The sequence below is a fragment of the Monodon monoceros genome, unplaced genomic scaffold (assembly GCF_005190385.1).
Source record: "Monodon monoceros isolate NGI ecotype Baffin Bay Population unplaced genomic scaffold, NGI_Narwhal_1 Super_Scaffold_18, whole genome shotgun sequence".
Taxonomy (NCBI): domain Eukaryota; kingdom Metazoa; phylum Chordata; class Mammalia; order Artiodactyla; family Monodontidae; genus Monodon; species Monodon monoceros.
The window spans coordinates 29,279,326-29,302,858 of NW_021703774.1; the positions used below are offsets into that span (position 1 = coordinate 29,279,326).

The 23,533-nt window shown below is 35.9% G+C and overlaps 1 protein-coding gene and 1 pseudogene across 2 annotated transcripts in view; one reads left to right on the top strand and one right to left on the bottom strand.

The window, feature by feature from the left end:
* Positions 1 to 23,533, bottom strand: part of WDR64 (WD repeat domain 64) — a 146,653-nt gene that overhangs the window by 12,722 nt on the left and 110,398 nt on the right. For both annotated transcript variants that reach the window (XM_029229279.1, XM_029229280.1), the window contains 3 exons: positions 15,274 to 15,332; positions 12,167 to 12,276; positions 1,378 to 1,566 (listed from right to left, as the gene is read on the bottom strand). In XM_029229279.1, the coding sequence (XP_029085112.1) occupies positions 1,378 to 1,566; positions 12,167 to 12,276; positions 15,274 to 15,332 (358 nt within the window). The remainder of the gene's footprint in view (positions 1 to 1,377; positions 1,567 to 12,166; positions 12,277 to 15,273; positions 15,333 to 23,533) is intronic.
* LOC114898796 lies at positions 15,481 to 16,217 on the top strand (annotated as a pseudogene).

Here is a 23,533-nt window from a genome sequence, read left to right on the forward strand (position 1 = left end):
GTGGTTTGTGACTCAGCTTCAATTCCTATTTACAGCCATTCTACCAACTTTTGGACTAGATGATGGCATTGTGTCTCCCCAGCTTTGACCCACTTAGGATTTCCCTAAAGGACCTTATTTAAGACAGTCCTCTCTGATTCTTCCCATTTTGGACTCATCTTGTCAGCTATTCCAGCTCTGGTCTGCTAGATATTACCAGTCTAGGCAGTCTGGTCCTGTGAGGGCTAGACATTTAGACATCTATAATCTAGGGCTGAGCTTTGCTGATGTTGAAAGCTCAAATGAGCACCAACCTCTTCCATTATAACAAAGATTCAGCCATGGTCAAAACCAGGACTGAGCTTTGCAAAAGCATAAAACACATTTTGACCAATATTTTATTCTTTACTGGAGGACTATCCTCCCTCCCCTATGCCTTTAAGCATGCTCAAGTCTCCCCCACAAACAATCAAACTCATGAAACAAACTATTCTTCATCCTTACAGCTATTTGACTTCCTTGCAAAGTAATCTGTACTGTCATCACCTCACGTCTCCTATTTATTTCTCAACCAAGACAATGTGAGTTTTTACCCATCACTCTTCGAAATTTCACTCTCTAGAATCATCAGTGACCTTTCAGCTGACAGACATGCCAAAACCAGTGTTTACTTTTCTCTTGTCCTATGTGACTTCACTGCCACATTCTACAAACGTGTCCTCTCTACCACTTTTCTTATTCTCTCCTCCCTTGATTTCCATCACACCACTTGTTTATGACTATCAACATGTTGGCTACTCCTTAATGTTTTTCACTGTTTTTTTCTTCTTTGGCCTGCTCTTTACAGGCTATTTCTTGATTTCTTCCTCAGTTTTCTGTTTTTTTTTTTTCTCACTCTATACACAGGACATAAGTGACTTTTCCACATTGAAAATACTACTGTGCAGATGACACCAAAATCTTTACCTATAACTCTGACCTCTTTTGGGAGCTCCAAACAGATCTCACTGCTCATTAAATATATCCACTTGGAAGTCCCACAAACACCTCAGACTTAAACCTGTCCAACACCAAACTTACCACCTTTTTCTTCAGACCTGCTCTTCCCCTTAGGTATTCTGTCACAGTGATTTCTGTAAAGTTAAAAATCCTTACGTTGGCCCATAAAAGTCTTACTGTGCTTTGGCCCCTATAGACTTTTCTCATTTTATTTCCTACTATATCCTCCCTAATTACTCCCTGGACTCCAAGCCTTGAAAGACTAACATAGTCTTTCACTGTTTAGTGCCTTTGCTTAAGCAATTGCCTCTTTGGTCTTTGTTTGATTAAATCCTATGTGTCACAGTATCATATAGTTTAATTTCATCTTCTCATCTAAGGGAAACCAAATTCTCTTACCTTTGCCGGTCAAATACCAGAGGATATTCATAATTTTGCTTCTTCTCTGTGAACTTGCTTTCTTCTTTTATTTCTACGGGATATTCATTAACATCACAAGGCAAAATAAAATCACTTGTCTGTGATATTTCAAAGATTCTTCGCTGTCCAAAATATCCACAGTAATGACCATTGAGAGCATGCCAGAGCCTGGGGAAAGGCAAAAGTAGGGAGAAGAACGTAACTGGAATTCAGTAGAAGTTATTCTGTTTATTAGATCATTTATGTAGATTTTCACTGGCCCAACAGGTATTTTAAACTTGGGTCCAGGACTCTTCCTATTAAATATATGGAGCTAATCATAACAAACATTTTTATCAGTTAGAAATGTAATCTACAACAATTTTGGAAATGTCAATTTAAATCTATACTTAGGATAATCATTTATTAAACCCAGAAGACAAGAAATAGATTTTTCCCCAAATAACAACACTTGTTCAACCTCATCATGTTGACTTGTCAGTTGAATTAAGCTGTAGAATGGGTCATATCTCAGCTGTCTACTTTCTGTATCAGCATCAATAGAACTTATGAGAGGAGATAGCTACTAATGGTTTCACTCTTACCAAAATCATCTCAACCTCCATCTACATTTCCTACTATTGTGGAAACACCATACTATTTTTTACAACTGAGTTCTGCAATAAAGTGGGAGAAGAAGTGGTTCTTTATACATGTGCATTATGTCACTCCAAGAAGTCCTTCTAAATAGCCCACATGGTTTAAAGTCATACAGAATGTCATTAGCAGGAGTATGTGCTAATACGTAAATAAGACAAATAAATTATTGTTTGGCAGATCTTCTGTTTCTGTCTCGATTTCAAGCTTAAAATTTCATATGATGGAAACAATAATAATGTGCCTGCCTCAATGACCCAGAAGAAAAATAATAATCTAAATGAACAACCTAAATGAATTAGATTTAGAGGAGAATAATTGAAATGAATTAAGAGTAGACTCCACAAAGTACAAGTGGTATCCCAGATCAAAGAGGTAGGCACTGAGGAGTAGGTAAAACAGAGGTGTCCAGTCAGGAAACCTCACACCTGACAGTGTCCTGAGAATGTACCATTCCTTCCATATTTCAATTCCCCAATGCTACATAGGTGTTTTCATGGACTTCCCAGAGGCTTGACCAAAGTGAAATGGACTAGCCCTTTCAACACAGAAGTTAGAGGGGTAAGGGACTAACTTTAGGACAACCCTAAATTCATTCTTCTGGAGGCAAGGACTGAAGTAACGTTTGGTCTCCTTGTTTTGTGGTGTTTCCTACTCCATGTGAAACTCTCCCAAGTGACTGATCCTCTCTCTCAGCCTGAATTTCTGAGCCTCAGATATGAATCCTTAGCCCTTTCTATCCTCTGTCCCAGAGCTAAGCTTTTATTATGCTTTTTCCTATTACAAAATCAACCTTTTTGACAAACAAGATTTAGAGTGTTAAAACTGCCTACTCCTTTAGAAAGTGGCAGCAAGTATTAGCAGAAGGACTTATTTATGAAGAGAACTGTATTCTGAGATAGCTACTAATAGAGCTAGGTTTTTTGAACTGAGTATTTAGGGATAACTTCACTTGAAGGAATTGTAAGAGTAATTTCTCCACGCCAAGGATAACTGGTTTGAGCAGGAAATGCTTATAACAACAGAAGTGTGCACACATGTAACATGGGGAGTGTGTGTGTGCGTGTTTGTGCATTACAGTGCCCAAGTAACACTTCTGATGACAGGTAGCTGAAAATAAGCTGGAGCAGAGACTCAAGGGACAGAGTTGTGAAAAATATCTATAATAATTACATGTAATTTTCATGTCAATTCATTTTTTCTACGAATAAAACAACAGATCTCCTCTTTGACAGAGCAAACAGTTCTGTTTGCCCTCAAATAAGACCTTACCCCAAAGATTCACCTTGAACTCAGCATTTCTAAGTTTTTCACCTTTCCACATTGCAAATATTTTCCTTTTTTATTTTAGTGTCTCCTCTCTCAATGAATGGCACCAATATTCACCTAGTTTTATAATGCCAGGAGTCATTCTTGACATCTATCTCTTACCTTCTCTGTCAGTTAAAGTTCACATCTTCTGGATTTTACCTCCTAGATAGTTCTCAAATGCAAAATATTTATTCCCAGCACTGTTACCACTCCCCTAGTTCATGCCACTATATTCACCACAGACATCTAACTAGTCTCTTTGTTCTCACTTTTGCTGCTCCAAAATCCATTCTCCACACATTTTTATTTTTTAAATGTAACTCAAATTATGTTAGTCACCCACTTAAAATCCTTTGGTGGCTATTTATTTCAAGGTGAAGATCCAAACCCTGAACAATGTCTGCTACATGCTACATGGACTTGTCCCTGTCTAAATCACCAGCCTCAAGCTCATACAGCTAGCTAAAATCTTTTGAATTTCAGACCAGAGTCATTCATGCAACATAAAATATTTCTTCCTTTTCATCTTCATTATGTTTGAACTCTCTAAAACACTTTGAAGCCTCTTTATCTCTCTTGGTCTTATGTAACTTTATGCCCTTAAAAGGACAATTCATCATCATGATTTTTTAAATGTAATTAAAAAAAATTATTTTATAATGATGTATAGTTGATTAACAATTTTGTGTTGGTTTCAGGTGTACAATAGAGTGATTCCGTTTTACATATACATGCATCTATTCTTTTTCAAATTATTTTCCCATTTAGGTTTTTACAGAGTATTGGGCAGAGCTCCCTGTGCTATTAACTAGGTCCTTGTTGGTTACCTGTTTTGAATATAGCAGTGTGTACATATCAATCGCAAATTCCTGATCTATCCCTCCCCCCTCCCCTCCTCCCTGGTAACCAGAAGTTCATTCTCTAAGTCTGTGAGTCTGTTTCTGTTTTGTAAATAAGTTCATTGGTATTTTCTTTTTTTAGATTCTGCATGTAAGCAATATCATATGATATTTTTCTCTGTCTGACTTACTTCAGTTAGTATGATAATCTCCAGGTCCATCCATGTTGCTGCAAAAGGCATTATTTCTTTCTTTTTAATGGCTGAGTAATATTCCATTGTATATATGTACCACATCTTCTTTATCCATTCATCTGTCAATGGATATTTAGGTTGCTTCCATGTCTTGCCTATTGTAAACAGTGCTGCAATGAACACTGTGGTGCATGTATCCTTTCAGACCATGTTTTTCTCAGGATATATGCCCAGGAGTGGGATTGCTGGGTCATATGGTAGCTCAATTTTTAGTTTCTTCAGTAACCTCCTTACTGTTCTCTATAGTGGCTGTACCAATTTACATTCCCACCAACAGTGTAGGAGGGTTCCCTTTTCCCTTCTCCAGCATTTGCTATTTGTAGACTTTTTGATGATGGCCATTCTGACTGGTGTAAGGTGATATCTTATTGCAGTTTTGATTTACATTTCTCTAATAATTAGTGATGCTGAGCATCTTTTCATGTACTTCTTGGCCATCTGTATGTCTTCTGTGGAGAAATGTCTATTTAGATCTTCTGCCCATTTTTTGATTGGTTTAATTTTTTTGATATTGAGCCACATGAGCTGTTTGCAAATTTTGGAGATTAATCTGTTGTCGGTCACATTGTTTACAAATATTTTCTCCCATTCTGTGGGTCATCTTATCATTTTGTTTATGTCTTCCTTTGGTGTTCAAAGCTTTTGAGTTTAATTAAGTCCCCCTTGTTTATGTTTTTTTCCATTATTCCAGGAGACAGATTGAAAAAGATATTGCTGCGATTTATGTCAAAGAGTGTTCTGCCTATATTTTCCTCTGAGAGTTTTACAGTATCCAGTCTTATATTTAGCTCTTTAATCCATTTGGGGTTTATTTTTGTATATGGTGTTAAAGAAAGTTCTAATTTTTCACATGTAGCTGTCCAGTTTTCCCAGAACCATGTATTGAAGAGACTGTCTTTTCTCCATTGTATATTCTTGCCTCCTTTTTCATAGGTTAATAGACCATAGGTGCATGGGTTTAGTTCTGGGCTTTCTATCCTGTTACATTGATCTATATTTCTGTTTTTGTGCCAGTACCATATGTGTTGATTACTGTATCTTTGTAGTATAGTCTGAATTCAGGGAGCCTGATTCCTCCAGCTCCATTTTTCTTTCTCAAAATTGCTTTGGCTATTTGGGGTCTTTTGTGTCTCCATACAAATTATAAGATTTTTTGTTCTAGTTCTGTGAAAAATGCCATTGGTGATTTGACAGGTATTGCACTGAATCTGTAGATTGCTTTGGGTAGTATAGTCATTTTGACAATATTGATTCTTCCAATCCAAGAACATGGGATATCTTTCCATCTGATTGTGTCATCTTCAGTTTCTTTCATCAGCATCTTTTAGTTTTCAGAGTACAGGTCTTTTGCAGGTTTATTTTTAGGTATTTTATTCTTTTGGAAGCGATGGTAAATGGGATTGTTTCTTTAATTTCTCTTTCTGATCTTTTGTTGTTAGTAGAAATGAAACAGATTTCTGTGTATTTATTTTGTGTCCTGCAACTTTACCGAATTCATTGGTGAGCTCTACTAGTTTTCTGGTAGTTTCTTTAGGATTTTCTATGTATAGTATCATGTCATCTGCAAACAGTGACAGTTTTACTTCTTCTTTTCCAATTTGGATTTTCTTTATTTCTTTTTCTTCTCTGGTTGTCATGGCTAGGATCTCCAAAACTATGTTGAACAAAAGTGGAGAGAGTGGACATCCTTGTATTATTCTTGATCTTAGAGGAAAGGCTTTCAGCTTTTCACCATTGAATATGATGTTAGCTGTAGGTTTGTCATATATGGCCTTTATTATGTTGAGGTAGGTTCCCTCTATGCCCATTTTCTGGAGAGTTTTTATCATAAATGGGTGTTGAATTTTGTCAAAAGCTTTTTCTGCATCTATTGAGATGATCATATGGATTTTATTCTTCAATTCGTTGATGTGGTGTATCTCACTGATTGATTTGCGGTTATTGAAAAATCCTTGAAGCTCTGGAATAAATCCAGCTTGATCATGATGTATGATCCTTTTTATGTATTGTTGGATTATGTTTGCTAGTATTTTGTTGAGGATTTTTGCATGTATGTTCATCAGTGTTACTGGTGTGTAATTTTCTTTTCTTGTGGTAACTGTCTGGTTTTGGTATCAGGGTGATGGTGACTCATAGAATGAGTTTGGGGTGTCCCTTCCTCTGAAATTTTTTGGAATAGTTTCAGAAGGATAGTTGTTAACTCTTCTCTAAATGTTTGATAGAATTCATCTCTGAAGCCATCTGTTCTTGGACTTTGTTGGAAGTTTTAAAATCACAGTTGCAATTTCAGTACTTGTGATTGGTCTGTTCATATTTTCTATTTCTTCCTGATTCAGTCTTGGGAGATTGTACCTCTCTAAGAATTTGTCCATCTCTTCTAGGTTGTCCATATTTTTGGCATATAGTTGCTGGTACTAGTCTCTTACCATCCTTTGATTTCTGTGGTGTCCGTTGTAACTTCTCCTTTTTCATTTCTAATTTTATTGATTTGAGCCCTCTCCCTCTTTTTCTTGATGGGTCTGGCTAAAGCTTTATCAATTTTGTTTATCTTTTCAAAGAAGCAGCTTTTAGTTTCATTGATTTTTTCTATTCTTTTCTTCATCTTTATTTTATTTATTTCTGCTCTGGTCTTTATGATTTCTGTCCTTTTACTAACTTTGGGTTTTGTTTGTTCTTCTTTCTCCAGTTGCTTTACATGTAAGGTTAGGTGGTTTGTTTAAGATTTTTCTTGTTTCCTGAGGTACAATTTTATTGCTATAAACTTCCCTCTTATAACTGCTTTTGCTGCATCCCATATGTTTTGGATCATCATGTTTTCATTTTCATTTGTCTCTGGGTATATTTTGGTTTTCTCTTTGATTTCTTCAGTGATCCATTGGTTGTTTAGAAGCATATTGTTTAGGCTCCACTTTTTTTTTTAATAGTTTTTTTCTTGTAGGTGATTTCTAATCTCATATCATTGTGATTGGAAAAGATGCTTAATATGATTTCAATTTTCTTAAATTTTTTGAGGTTTGCTTTATGGCCCAGCATGTGATCTATCCAGGAGAATATTCCATGAGCACTTGGAAAGAATGTGTATTCTGCTGCTTTCAGATGGAATGCTCTATAAATATCAGTTAAGTTCATCTGTTCTAATGTGTCATTTAAGGCCTGTGTTTCCTTATTGATTTTCTGTCTGGATGATCTGTTCATTGATGAAAGCGGGGTGTTAAATTTCTCCAGTTTTATTGTGTTGCTGTTGATTTCTCCTTTTATGGCTATTAGCCTTATATATTGAGGTGCTCCTATGTTGGGTGCATATATATTTACAATTGTTATGTCTTCTTCTTGGATTGATCCCTTGATCATTATGTAGTGTCTGTCTTTGTCTCTTTTAACAGTTTTTATTTTAAGTCTATTTTTTCTGATATGAGTATTGCTACTCTAACTTTATTTGATTTCCATTTGCATGGAATACATTTTTCCATCCCTCACTTTCAGTCTGTATGTGTCCTTGATCTGAAATGGGTCTCTTGAAGACAGCATATATGCATGTGTTGTTTTTGTATACATTCAGCTAACTTATGTCTTTTGGTTGGAGCATTTAATCCATTTACATTCAAGGTAATTATTGAAATATATTTCTTATTGCTATTTTGTTAATTGTTTTGAATTTGCTTTCATAGGTCTTTTTTCTTCCGTTCCTCTTTTGGTCTCTTCTCTTGTGATTTGATAACTAACTTTACTGTCATGTTTAGATTCCTTTTTCTTTTTTATGTGTGTATCTATTGTAGATTTTTGGTTTGCAGTTACCATCAGGTTTTGATAAAGCAGTCTCTATATAAATAAGTTTTAAGTTACTGGTCTCTTAAATTTCAGATACATTTCCAATATTCTGCATTTGTACTCTCTTCTTATCACAATTGCTGGTTTTGATATACTATTAGGCAGGCCAAAAATTTCATTCAGGTTTTTCATAACACTGAACGAACTTTTTGGCCAAGCCAATATTTGTGTGTGGATGATTTCCTACCTTTACTGCATGTTTGCCTTTACTGGTGAACTTTTCCATTCATAATTTTCTTGTTTCTAGTTGTGGCCTTTTCTTTTCTGCCTAGAGAAGTTCCCTTAGCATTTCTGTAAAGCTGGTTTGGTCACGCTGAATTCTCTTAGCTTTTTGTAAAGCTTTATTTCTCCATCATGTCTGAACAAGAGCCTTGCTGGGTAGTTTTCTTGGTTGTAGGTTCTTCCCTTTCATCACTTTAAATATATCATGCCACTGCCTTCTGGTCTGCAGAATTTCTGCTGAGAAATCAGCCAATAACCTTATGGAAGTTCCCTTGTACATTATTTGTTGTTTTTCCCTTGTTGCTTTTAATATTTTCTCTTTATTTTTAATTTTTGTCAGTTTGATTCATATGTGTCTCGGCATGTTCCTCCTTGAGTTCTTCCTGCCTGGGACTCTCTGCACTTCCTGGACTTGGGTGACTCTTCTCTTTCTCATGTTAGGGAAGTTTTCAGCTATTATCTCTTCAAATATTTTTCAGGCCCTTTCTCTCTTCTTCTGGGACCCCTATAATGTGAATGTTGGTGAGTTTAATGTTGTCCCAGAGGTCTCTTAAACTGTCCTCATGTCTTTTCATTCTTTTTTCTATATTCTATTCTACAACGATTTCCACCATTTTCTCTTCCAGCTCACTTATCCATTCTTCTGCCTCAGTTGTTCTGTTATTGATTCCTTCTAGTGTATTTTTCATTTCAGTTATTGTATTGTTCCTCTCTGTTTGTTCTTAAGTTCTTTGAGGTCTTTGTTAAACATTTCTTCTATCTTCTGTCTCTTCTTCTATCTTCTGTCTCTGTGCCTCTACTTTTTTTTCTGAGATCTTGGATCATCTTTACTGTCATTACTCTGAATTCTTTTTCAGGTAGATTGCCTATCTCCATTTCACTTAGTTGCTCTTCTGGGGTTTTATCTTATTCCTTCTTCTGGGACAGAGTCCTCTGTCATCTCATTTTGTCTAACTTTCTGTGATTGTGGTTTCCGTTCTTCAGGCTGCAGTGTTGTAGTTCTTCTTGCTTCTGCTGTCTGCCCTCTTGTGGATAAGGCTGTCTAAGAGGCTTGTGCAGGCTTCCTGGTGAGAGGGACTTGGACCTGCCCACTAGTGGGTGGAGCTGGGTCTTGTCCCTCTGGTGGGCAGGGCCTTGTCAAGCAGTGTGTTTATCAGGTGGCTGTTTTATCAGGAAGACTTTAAGTGACCTGTCTGCTGATGGTTCAGGTTGTATTCCCATCATGTTGGTTGTTTGGCCTGAGGCATCCCAGCAATGGAGCCCACAGGCTGTTGGGTGGGGCCAGGTCTTTTTGAGAAAATGGTAGCCTCCAAGAGGGCTCACACCAATGAGTACTCACCTGAACTGTTGCCATCAGTGTCCTTGTCCCTGCAGTGAGCCATAGTCAGCCCCCACCTCTAATACTAGCAGGTAAGTCTGGCCCAGTCTCTTATGATTTCACCACTTTTTCCCTGGGTCCTGGTACACATGAGGCCCTGTGTGCACCCTCCAAGAGTGGAGTTTCTGTTTCCACCATCCTGTGGAATTCCTGTGATCAAACCCCACTAGCCTTCAAAGCCAAATTCTCTGGGGGTTCCTCCTTCCATTGCCAGACACCAAGGCTGGGGAGCTTGACGTGGTGCTCAGAACTTTCACTCCGTGGGAGAATTTCTGTGATATAATTATTTTCAAGTTTGTGGGTCACCCACTTGGAGTGTATGGGATTGATTTTATCATGATTGCACCCCTCCTACCATCTTGTTGTGGCTTTTTCTTTGTCTTTGGATGTAAGGTGTCTTTTTTGGTAGGTTCCAGCTTTTTTTCTTGGTGTTTGTTCAGCAGTTAGTTGTAATTTTGGTGTTTCTGTAAGAAGGGAACTTACATCCTTCTTCTCTGCTGTCTTGTCTCCTCCTCCTCATTATCATGATTTTAAGACATTTTAATATGTAGCAATCTGTCTCAATAATGATCATAAAATTTCCTTTTTCTTTATGTATATGTGTATGTATTTTTAGCATTTTGTGTATGTATAGTTAGTATTACTTGGCAATTAAAAACAAGTAGGCTTTGTAGAGCATGGCCATTATAGTTATTAATACTGAGGTAGTAGATATTAAAAGTACTCATTAGAAGCAAAAAAAATTTTTGTAACTATGTATGGTGACAAATATTAACTAGACTTATTGTAATCATTTCACAGTATATACATATATTGAAACATTATGTTGTACACCTGAAACTAATATAATGTTTTATATAAATTATACCTCAATTTTAAAAAAGAAAGCTGATCCTGAAGGGAAGCTCTCTAGAGAATGTAATTGATTACAGTCCTAGTAAATCATCTCTGTTTGCTCCAATTGCAGCACTGTGCTCACCCCTCTGAAGCAGGTGAAGCAACCAAGAAAGAAAAGAACCATAAAAACAAGTAGGCTTTGTAATATCAATCACATTGTCATTGAAACAATTAGCTCACTTTCACTTTTCTCAGTATTAGTTGTTCTTTCCTATGATTTTTTTAATGACTTCTGATCCTATGTATCCTATGGTCTTCTCTGGGCTTGGGTCTATCTCTTAGCTACCCATATTGCTTAATGATTTGAGATAATTCTGTAAGAACACTTGTATTGAAAGTATCTATTATCCTTTTAATGTTGATGAGCATGACATCTCATTTCCTTGGGTGTGGAAAAGAATTGCAAATCAGTGGTTACCTTCTCAAAGCCCTTTTGTGTCATGTTTTATTTGTTTGTTTATTTATTTTAATCAAGATTTCTTTTATGATGCTAGAGAAGGTGTGAAGTAAAGGGAACCCTCTTGCACTGTTTGTGGGAATGTAAATTGATACAGCCACTATGGAGAGCAGTATGGAGGTTCCTTAAAAAACTAAAAATAGAACTACCATATGACACAGCAATCCCAATACTGGGCATATACCCTGAGAAAACCATAATTCAAAAAGAGACATGTACCACAATGTCCATTGCAGCACTATTTACAATAGCCAGGACATGGAAACAACCTAAGTGTCCATCGACAGATGAATGGATAAAGAAGATGTGGCACATATATACAATGGAATATTACTCAGCCATAAAAAGAAATGAAATTGAGTTTTTTGTAATGAGGTGGATAGACCTAGAGTCTGTCATACAGAGTGAAGTCAGAAAGAGAAAAACAAATACCGTATGTTAACACATATATATGGGATCTAAAAAAAAAAAAGTGGTTCTAATGAACCTAAGGGCAGACAGGAATAAAGACGCAGATGTAGAGAATGGACTTGAGGACACAGGGAGGGGGAAAGGTAAGCTGGGACGAAGTGAGAGAGTAGCATTGACATATACACACTACCACATGTATAATAGATAGCTAGTGGGAAGCAGCCGCATAGCACAGGGAGATCAGCTAGGTGCTTTGTGACCACCTAGAGGGGTGGAATAGGGAGGGAGGGAGGGAGACGCAAGAGGGAGGGGATATGGAGATATATGTATGTGTATAGCTGATTCACTTTGTTATACACCAGAAACTAACATAACATTGTAAAGCAATTATACTCCAATAAAATTGTTAAAAATAAAATAAAATGTTTGTTTTCTCCAGAAAAAAAAAAAAGATTACATTTATGGTATATACTCAAACTTTAGCTTAAAATCCTTTACCTCTCACACCCTGAATTCACTATATGAAGGTCCATACCTCACTGAGCCATCGATGGAGGCAGTCAGCACCACTTGTTTGTCTTCTACATAGATTATTTGAGTAATTTCTAAAGAATGAGCACGCCAGGACAGCAGCTGTTTGACTTTCTAGAGCAACAATAAAGCATATCTCATGTAATAAGTATGTACTGATTCAAATTCAATCTTGAGCAAAAACACATTAATCATTAAAGAGCTAAGCTAATGAATGAATGGTGTGGACATCTGCACAAGACACTGAAATGCCCACCCCAATTATCTCTTCTTTTGCTTGTTGAGGTACCAAAAATTCTATTTATAGATATTTGTTAATCTATACATATCCCTGGGACAGGAACTATCTTACATCTTTAGCAACTTATCATTTAATTGAGGATTAGCAATTCATTTAGTTGAGGATAAACAGATGACTAGATGAAAGAAAAGTCTTAGTAGAAGTGTTGCAGTGGGGGGGGGGACTGAAAGATATAATAAGGAGCAGGAGAAAGCAGAGTTAAAGAGGAAGGCCAAAGGTGAGATTGGCAAGAAGACTTTTCCTATTTCCAAATTTTATCCAAAAATCCCTGGCTAATTGTTTTTGTTTGTTTGTTTTGTTTTGTTTTTGTTTTGGTGGTGATGGTGGGGTATATATGATAATTATATACCACAAGGAATTAATAAAAGGAATGGGCCCAGCTCATTCTCTCTCAAAGACATCTTGAGGCTTGATTGGTATGTTCCTTCAGGATGTGACTTATTCTCAACTTTAGAGCCTCTAAATGGACTCTAGAAGAAAATTTTAAACTGTGTGAACTAGAGCTGTCAACTGGGGAGCTTGCTCTGCAGTAAAACATGTTCCCTCTCTATCATTGATGAACCCAAACTAAGATATTACTTCCTCCTGCTCATCTATGTGGGAGCTAGAATTCTGGCAGCTTAGAGTTCTATAAGGCCTGAATTCATCTGGACTTTAACATAGGTTAGGCAAAATTCCTCCTAAGTTTCTTGACCTTCTGATTCAGTTCCATGTTCCTAGAGAGCCAGGGTAAAATCTGCATTCTTCTACTTATTTTCTTAAAGCTTTTCAAGAACGTTTGGTCATCCAAAGGTTCTTTCCCTGCCTTGGGATGGGATCCTCTAAGGCAAGTATTTCAATAATATGGACCACATCTATAGTAAGAAATACATTTTACTTCATGACCCAGTAAACACATGCAATACCTGCACATGCATCTGAAACAAGTTTCAGTAACCTTTACAAAGGATACTTAACCTTATTATGTATACTGTATACTGGTATTGTCTATTCTATTCTATTGTATTCATTCCACTCCATTCTCTTCTATTTTCATAAAAATACTGCTTGCCACTTATTAAATTGATTTGATGACTCCCCCTAGTGGATCACATCCTGTAATTAGAAAAACACTGGTCTAAGACTTTTTTCTGTAGGCATGTGAATATAATCATGTATTACTTCCCTTTCTGTGGATAGGTTTTGACTACCCTATCTTTAGACTATCGGTATTCCATGGAGCATCTTTTAAACGGTACTGTTGCAAGAGAACCAGATTAACCTCTGATTTATAGACTGACATTTTCACTATAGTTGTAATCTATAACTGAATCTTGTTCAATGCATGGTACATATTAGTGTATGTAATAATGAGGCATCTTATGACCAGATTCTGTTATATATTTAAAAATAAGCAGCCAGATACAAATTGGAAAATCGCATTGTCCAAATAAAGAAAACGTTGAAATGAGGTTGAATAGGGAACAATTTAAACACATTATTAAAATAGATTCTCTTTTAAATTGGTGAAAATGCTTTAAAATCAATTCCACTATTATTCTAATTCAATATTAATACATAACTTTGTTTTAAAGATTTTCTCTGAATTTTGAAAGGTCTTGATTGCCAGTTTGTAGGAAGTCCATTTGCAAAAATGTAGGTTTTGAATTGTATTTTTTATCTGCTCAAATTAATAGAATACTGATAATCATCATGAGTAAGAGAAAACAGTTAGATAACCCTCTACTCCTAGATGGTTCAAGCATGTGATTGTTTTTGTTCCGCTCATAGCATGCCTTATAGTTGAAACAGTAAGTTGAAACTTACCGTTTTCCATTTGCTAGCTGTATGTGTTAGATATGGAAAGAGCATTAGATTAGAGGACAAGAACCCTGGTTCTGGCCCTGACTTCATCATTAACTGTGATGTGATCCCAGGCAGGCCACTCTGATTTCCCCTCTGCAAATTGAAGATGATCATACTAAAGCTAAATATCTGAACATTATAAAAACAATAATTGGTTCTTGGAAACAGAACGAAAACTCCATAGATCAAATGAAATAATGTTTGAAACAATAACCATTCTAAAACACTCTGCAGGAATCCTATCCTAATCCACGTATCCATATGTTAGTATTAATACCAATAATCCAAAACCAAAACATTATTATTTAAGTAAATATTTAGCTTTTGGATTTGAAGTATTAACTTTAAGGGAAATAAGCCTATGATAAAATAGTGCTTCTTTGCTGTACTCTTTAATTAGTGTTTAGTTTTTATAATATATGTAGGTATATTTGCATATCCACATACACACAAGAAGTGCATATTTAAATGGTTAACAAATAAGGATGTTGACATTTACATTGCATTAACACTAAAAATAAAATAGTATATATTTAATTATAAGGATGATTTAGACTAGAGGGGAAGAAGAGTTTCTTAAAAATAATAATGTCTGGGAACTAGGCTGGGCTTGAAAGGAAAGGTTATGGAACTTTCTTCTATGAAGTTGTATAAGATATAGACAATGACTGGAGGACTAGATGATGTATGAATTCTTTTAAGCTCTGGGTTTCCACATAGACTCTAACAAATAAGTCAAAACATGAAACAGATGCAGAGTGACCAGTGGCTAGTTTGCTCACTCACTCATTCATCCCCTATTTTCTCCAGTACACCATTGTTATTTGCCATATAGCTTAAGTTTCAATAGTAGTATATATGACTTGAGAATAGGCAGTTGTGTCTTGTATTTCTATCTTTTGTGGTGTCTAGCACAGAGAAATGCTCAACTGACTCATTAATTAAACTAAAACTAAAATTCTTACCTTTTCATCATGAGGTGGATCCAGGAAGGAACTAATACTGCAAAGGATAACGTGTCCTTCTGTGTGAAATTTAAACATTGGAATTTTTAATTAGATATTCTGTTGTCTAAGTAAATACTATTCAGACTTGTTTTGAATCAGGCATTTAAAATGGTAAATAAAATAGTATCTGAGAGGGGCAGTGGCGGCAGCTGCAGCAGGGACGCGAGCAAGGCAGTGACCATGTGGGAAGTGTTCTCACTCTTGGGAAGCTGCTGGGCACCGTCGCTGCGCTGAACGTGGTCCTGTGCCTGCTCTGAGTGTTCTTAGCGATGGCCTGAAAATCTGGTGGTGCCAGCCACTCGGAGCAAATCCACAGCCTCCGCAAAAATGGAATCATCAAGACAAAGTATTTGAAGTAATGCTGGCCACAGACCACTCCCACTATGCAAGATGAAACCCTTATATGGATTCTCCACAATCACTAGGGTTCCAAGCAAAAATCAGTGCTCCACACATGTATGCATATGCACTTGTACTTCTATTTGATTAATTGCATGAAGGAGCTAAAGCTTTTGATGTAGAATATGGAAGTGGAATTCTTACTTCATGTTTTGCATGAAGTTGGTTCTAGTGGAAAAGTCATAGGAATTGATCACATTAAAGAGCTAGTAGATTATCCAATGCTTTTGTTTTCAGGGAGAGTGCAACTGGTTGTGGGAGATGGAAGAATGGAGTATGCCGAAGAAACCCCGTATGATGTTATTCGTGTAGGAGCTGCAACCGCAGTTGTGCCCCAGGCTCTAATAGACCAGTTAAACCCTGGTGGAAGATTGATATTACCGGTTGGTCCTGCAGGTGGAAACCAGATGTTGGAACAGTGTGACAAGCTACAAGATGGCAGTGATATACATGGCTTTAACAGATTAAAAAAAACAAAAACAAAAAACCCCACAGTGGTCTAGGGACGAACTGCTGCTTTTTAGCAATATCAGCTTGACCTGTATATAATATTACAGTGGATTGCTCACCTCAGTCCTTAAAGCTTTTTGAAACTCAACAGCATCACAGCTTGTTTTGGGCTTTCATACACTATTTTCAGCATGAAAATGTGTGGTTTTGTGGGATTTCTAATCCTTCAAAGAGGCACAGAAGCCAAACTGGTAGAAGAAGGATGCTAAGTATAAATTTGTGTATTATTACTTTAACATGCCCACATTTTACTTTACATATTAAAATGAGGGGTTCTGCAAAGTGGAAAACTTAGTTTGTGAATTGATTTTGAGGAGTGGTTTTTCTTTTCTTAGACACTTAGTTCTGTTCTGATGTGAATTTATCAGATTGCTTTTGTGTATCAGATAACACCACCATTCACAAGTTAAGTTTCTTGGATTTTGGATGTCTGTTCGATGCTACTAAGAAAATAGAGATGAGCTCCCTTTTTAAAGCTTTTGACGTGGTGTCATAGAATGGCATGTTGTAGATACAATCAGCTGCTCTGTTACCTTAAAACTAAGCATTTGTAAATATTAAAACTTAAGAAGATGGCAGGTGATTTCCTTTAAAACAGCTGTTCAGATTGGACATACTTGGCATAGGTCTTCCTTTCTTTAAAAGTTATAGGAGACTTGTAGCTCAGTATTGTTTTCTCTGTTTCTAATTTGCTGCTGATAATGTATATGGATTTAACATGCGGTGTAAGCTGCGTCCTAGTTACTGAACAGTTTATGCAGTGCTGCTTTGCCAAGTAAAGTCAAAAGTGAAAAAGGCAAAAAAAGAAAAAATTGAATCTGAGAAACCAGAAATGAAAGACGAAGTTTCATGTCAATTTTTACATGTAGAAATTCCTTTTCATTTCTAGCTTAATAAGTCATAATGTTTTGCCTCATACACTCAAAGTTGTTGTAAACATCAGGGTAGATGAAATAGAAATGAATACACCACTACCAAATGGAGTCCAAGCTGTTATGGACACACAAATCCTACAATCCAAATGATAGCTACAAAAATTAGATTTAAAAAAGCAACAATGACTACACTGAGCATCATATTCAAACTGCAGAAAATCAAATATAAAGAAATAATCTTCAGGGACTTCCCTAGTGGCGCAGTGGTTAAGAATCTGCCTGCCAATGCAGGGGACATGGGTTCGAACCCTGGTCCGGAAAAATCCCACATGCCGCGGAGCAACTAAGCCCGTGCACCAAAACTACTGAGCCTCTGCTCTAGAGCCCACGAACCACAACTACTGAAGCCCGTGTACCTAGAGCCCCTGCTCCGCAACAAGAGAAGCCACCACAATGAAAAGCCCGTGCACTGCAACGAAGAGTAGCCCCTGCTCACCGCAACTAGAGAAAGCCTGCGTGCAGCAACGAAAACCCAACGCAGCCAAAAATAAATTAATTAATTTTAAAAAAAAGAAAGAAAAGAAATAATCTTCGAAGAAGCCAGAGGGGGGAAAATAACACCTTTCTTAGAGGAGCAAAGATAAGAATTACATATGACTTCTCAGAAACTCTACACAAGCAAGAAGAGAATAGAGTGAAATATTTAAAGTGTTGAGCAAAAACCCCACCAACCTAGAATTCTGTATCCTGAGAAATTATTCTTTAAAAGTGAAGGAGAAATAAAGATTTTCTCAGACAAACAAAAACAGAGTTTTTATTGCCAGTAAACCTGCCTTGCAAGAAATGTTTTTTAAAGTTCTTAAGAGAGAAGGAAAAAGATATAGGTCAGAAACTCAAATTTACATAAAGAAAGACATGCATAAGAGAAAGAATGAAGATAAAACTAATAGATAACAGTTTATTCAAAATAATAACAGCAACTGTATTTGATGATTATAGCTTATGAATACTTGAAATGAAAGACAGCAAGGATATTAAGTGATAGAAGAATTAGGAATACTTTTATCTTATAAGGTACTTGCACTACCTGTGAAGTGGTATAGTGTTATTATTTGAAAGTGGACATGGATTTGATGTAAATATATATTGTGAATTCTGGGGAGACCACTTTTAAAAGTTAAGAAAATGTTCCATGGCTGCTACTTGATAACGAGGTGCAGGGTGCTTGTCAGGGAAGAGATGCCCAGGTTGGCAGGCCAGGCCGAGGCTCTGACCACTCAGTGCCAGCAGCAGCAACAGACTCATGCCCTGCACTCAAAAACAAACAAATAAATACAAAAATTTTTAAAAGGAGTGTATTTGATATGCTAAGAATGGAGGGAAAATGGAATCATATAAAATGCTCACTTAAAACCACAAAAGGCAGAAAAATAGTAGAAGACAAAAGAAGGAACAAAAACAAGGGCATCAAAGAGAAAACAGTAAGAAATATGGTAGATATTAATTCAACTGTATCAGTGATCACTTTAGAGGTCAACAGCTGAATAAACCAATTAAAAGACAGAGCTTGTCAGAATAGAATAAAAGGTAACTCCCAACTATATGCTATCCACAAAAAATTCACTTTAAATATAAAGACACATATAGATAAAAAGTAAAGAGAAAGATGTATTGTGCTAACACTAATAAAAAAGAAAGTAGGAGTACCTATTATTACTTTCAAAAAGGAAGTCTTCAGAGCAAGGAAAATTATCAGGGACAAAGAGGGGCATTACATAATGATAAAGGGGTTGATACTTCAAGAAGACATAACAATCCTTAACATGTATGTGCATAATAGAGCATCAAAATACAGAATCACAAGGAGGAATAGATGAATCCATGCTTATAGTTGGAGACTTCAACACCCAACTATCAGAAATGGACAGAAAATCAATAAGGACATAGTTGAACTAAACAGCACCATCAATCAACATGGATATAATTGACATCCATAGAGTACTTCATCAAACAGCAGCAGAATACACATATTTCTCAAGCTCTCATGGAACATTTACTGATATAGACCACTTTCTGAGCCATAAATCACACCTTAACAAATTTAAAAGGATGGAAATCATAAAATGTATGCTCTCAATGTAAGAAATGGCACAATGGAATTAAATTAGAAATCAACAACAAAAATTAAGCTGGAAAATCTCAAAATACTTGGAGATTAAACAACACACTTCTAAATAATAGGTCAATAAAGAAATCTTTATAGAAATTTAAAAATATTTTTAACTAAATGAAAGTGAAAATACACCTTATCAAAATTTGTGGAAAGCAGTGAAAGCAGTGCTTATAAGAGAAATTTATAGCATTAGATGTATATATTAGAAAAGAAGAAATATCTAAAATAAATAATCTAAGTTTCCACCTTAGGAAACTAGAAAAAGAAGAGTAAATTAAATCCAAAGTAAGCAGAGGAAGAGAAATAATAAAAATTAGAACAGAAATCTATTAAACTAAAAGTAGAAAATCAAGAGAAAAAATCAACAAAACCAAAAGTTGCTTGTTTGAAAAGATCAATAAAATGATAAAGCACTGCTAACTAAGAAAAAAGAAAGAAAACATAAATTATTAATATCATTAATTAAGAGGGGACATCACTACAGGCCTCATGGGCACTAAAAGGTTAATAAAGGAATAGTATGAACTCTATGCCCACAAATTTAATAACCCAGATTAAATGGACCAATTCCATGAGAGCACAATCTGCCAAAACTCTCAAGAAGCTAGACAATCTGTACAGGCCTACATTTTTAAAACTTTTAAAAAGTGAGATATAATTGATGTATAATATTATATGTCACAGGTGTACAACATAATGATCCACAATTTTTAAAGGTTATACTCCATTTAAAGTTATTATAAAATATTGGCTATATTCCCTATATTGTAAAATATATTCTTGTAACTTATTTATTTTATACATAATAGCTTGTACTTCTTAATCCCCTACTCCTATCTTACCCCCTGCTTCCCTCTCCCCACTGGTAACCACTAGCTTGTTCTCTATTTTCTTCTATTATATGCCTTAGTTTTTTTTAAGATTCCACATATAAGTGATGTCATACAGCATTTGTCTTTCTCTGTGTGACTTATTTCACTTAGCATAATACCCTCCAAGTCCATCCATGTTTTTGCAAATGGCAAAATTTCATTCTCTTTTATGGCTGAGTAGTATTCCATTATATATATACATATATATATATATATATATATATCTATCTCACATCTTCTCTGCCCATTCATCTGTTAATGGGCATGTAGGTTGCTTCCATACCTTGGCAATTGTAAATAATGCTACTATGAACATTAGGTGTATTTTTCTTGAATTAGTGTACTGTTTTTTTCAGATATATACCCAAGAGTGGAACTGTTGGGTCATATGGTCTATTTATAGTTTTTTGAGAAATGCTCATACTGTTTTCCACAGTGGTTGCACCAATTTACATTCCCACCAACAGTGTAGAAGGCTTCCCTTTTCTCCACATCCTCACCAACATTTGTTATTTGTAAACGTTTTGATGTTAGCCATTCTGACAGGTGTGAGGTGATATCTCATTGTGGTTTTGATTTGCATTTTGCTGATGATTAATGATGTTGGGCATCTTTTCATGTGCCTGTTGGCCATCTGCATGTCCTCTTTGGAAAAAACTGTCAATTCAGTTCTTCAGCCCATTTTTTAAAATTGGATTTATTTTTTTAATTTGGTTGCATCGGGTCTTAGTTGTGGTAGCTGGGCTCCTTAGTTGCGGCTCATGGGCTCCTTAGTTGCAGCTCACCAGCTCCTTAGTTGTGGCTCACTGGCTCCTTAGTTGTGGCATGTGAACTCTTTGTTGCAGCATGCATGTGGGAACTAGTTCCCAGGCCAGGGATCAAACCCGGGCCCCCTGCATTGGGCGTGCAGAGTCTTAACCACTGCATGACCCCACCAGGGAAGTCCCAGTTTTGGGGTTTTATTTTTTTAATGTTGATTCATATGAGCTGTTTATGTACTTTGGATATTAATCCCTTATACAGTTAATATCAATTGCAAATATTTTCTCCCATTCATTTTGGTTGTTTTTTCATTTTGTCAATGGTTTCCTTCTCTGTGCAAAACTTTTAACTTTAATTAGTTCCCATTTGTTTATTTTTGCTTTTATTTCCTTTGCTTTGGCAGACAGATACAAAAAATATATATATTGCTAAAATTTATGTCAAAGAGTGTTCTGCCTATGTTTTCCTCAAGGAGTTTTATGGTTTTCTGTCTTACATTTAGATATTTAATCCAGTTAGAGTTTATTTTTGTATATGGTATGAGAAAGTGTTCTAACTTCATTCTTTTACATGTAGCTGCCCAGTTTTCCCAGCACAACTTATTGATGAGACTGTCTTTTCTCCATTGTATACTCTTGCCTCCTTTGTCATAAATTAATTGACCATAAGTGTGTGGGTTTATTTCTGGGCTCTGTATTCTGTTCTACTGATCTGTGTATCTTTTTTTTTTCCCACCAGTATCATACTATTTTGATTACTGTAGCTTTGTAATATAGTCTGAAGTCAGGGAGTATGGTTTCTCCAGCTCTGTTCTTCTTTCTCAAGGTTGTTTTGGCTATTCAAGGTCTTTGTGTTCCCGTACAAATTTTTAAAATTATTTGCCCTAGTTTTGTGAAAAAATGTCATTGGTATTTTGATAGGGATTGCATTGAATCTGTAGATTACCTTGGGTAGTATGGTCATTTTAACAATGCTAATTCTTCCAATTCATGAACACTGTATATCTTTCTGTCTCTTTGTGTCATCTTCAATTTCCTTCATCAGAGACTTGTAGTTTTTTAAGTATAGGTCTTTTACCTCCTTAGGTAGATTTATTCCAGGTATTTTATTCTTTTTGATGCAATGGTAAATGGGTTTTTTTTCTAAATTTCTTTTTCTGATAGTTCGTTGTTAGTGTATAGAAATGAAACAGATTTCTGTGTATTTATTTTGTATTCTGCAACTTTACTGAATTCATTGATGAGCTCTAGTAGTTTTCTGGTAGCTTCTTTAGGATTTTCTATGTGTAGTATCATGTCATCCTCAAAAAGTGACAGTTTTACTTCTCCTTTTCCAATTTGGATTCATTTTCTTTTTCTTCTCTGATTGCCATGGCTAGGACTTCCAAGACTATGTTGAATAAAAGTGGAGAGAGTGGACATCCTTTGTCTTTTTCCTGATCTTAGAGGAAATGCTTTCAGCTCTTCACCGTTGAATATGATGTTAGCTGTGAGTTTGTCATATATGGCTTTTATTATGTTGAGGTAGGTTCTCTCTATGCCCACTTTCTGGAGAGTTTTTATCATAAATAGGTGTCGAATTTTGTCAAAAGCTTCTTCTGCATCTATTGAGATGATCATATGTTTTTTATTCTTCAGTTTGTTAGTATGGTGTATCACATTGATTGATTTGCATATATTGAAGAATCCTTGCATCCCTGGGATAAATCCCAATTGATCATGGTGTATGATCCTTTTAATGTGTTGCTGGATTCAGTTTGCTAGTATTTTGTTGAGGAGTTTTTCCTCTGTTTTCATCAGCAATATTGGCCTGTAATTTTTGTTTTTTGTCATATCTTTGTCTGGTTTTGGTATCAGGGTGATTCTGGCCTTGTACAATAGAATTAGTTCAGAAGCATTCCTTCCTCTGCAGTTTTTTGGAATAGTTTGAGAAGGATATGTGTTAACTGTTCTCTAAATGTTTGGTAGAATTCACCTGTGAAGCCATCTGGTCCTGGTCTTTTGTTTGTTGGGAGTTTTAAAACTGCTGATTCAATTTCAGTACTGGTAATTTGTCTGTTCATATTTTCTATTTCTTCCTGGTTCAATCTTAGGAGATTGTACATTGCTAAGAATTTGTCCATTTCTTCTAGGTTGTCCATTTTATTGGCATCTAGCTGTTCATAGTAGTCTCTTATGTTCCTTTGTATTTATGTGGTGTCCATTTTAACTTCTCCTTTTTCATTTCTGATTTTACTGATTTGGGCCCTTTCTCTTTTTTTCTTGATGAGTCTGGCTAGAGGTGTATCAATTTTGTTTATCTTTTCAAAGAACCAGAATTTAGTTTCATTGATTTTTTCTATTGTTTACTTAGTCTCTATTTCATCTATTTCTGCTCTGATCTTTATGATTTCTTTCCCTCTAGTAGCTTTTGGCTTTGATTATTCTTCTTTCTCTTGTTGATTTAGGTGTAAGATTAGGTTATTTGAGATTTTTCTTGTTTCCCGACATAGGCTTGTATTACTAGAAAATTTCCTCTTAGAACTGATTTTGCTGTGACCCATAGATTTTTGGATTGTTCTCTTTTCATTCTCATTTGTCTCCAGGTATTTCCTGATTCCTCTTTGATTTCTTCAGTGATCCATTCAT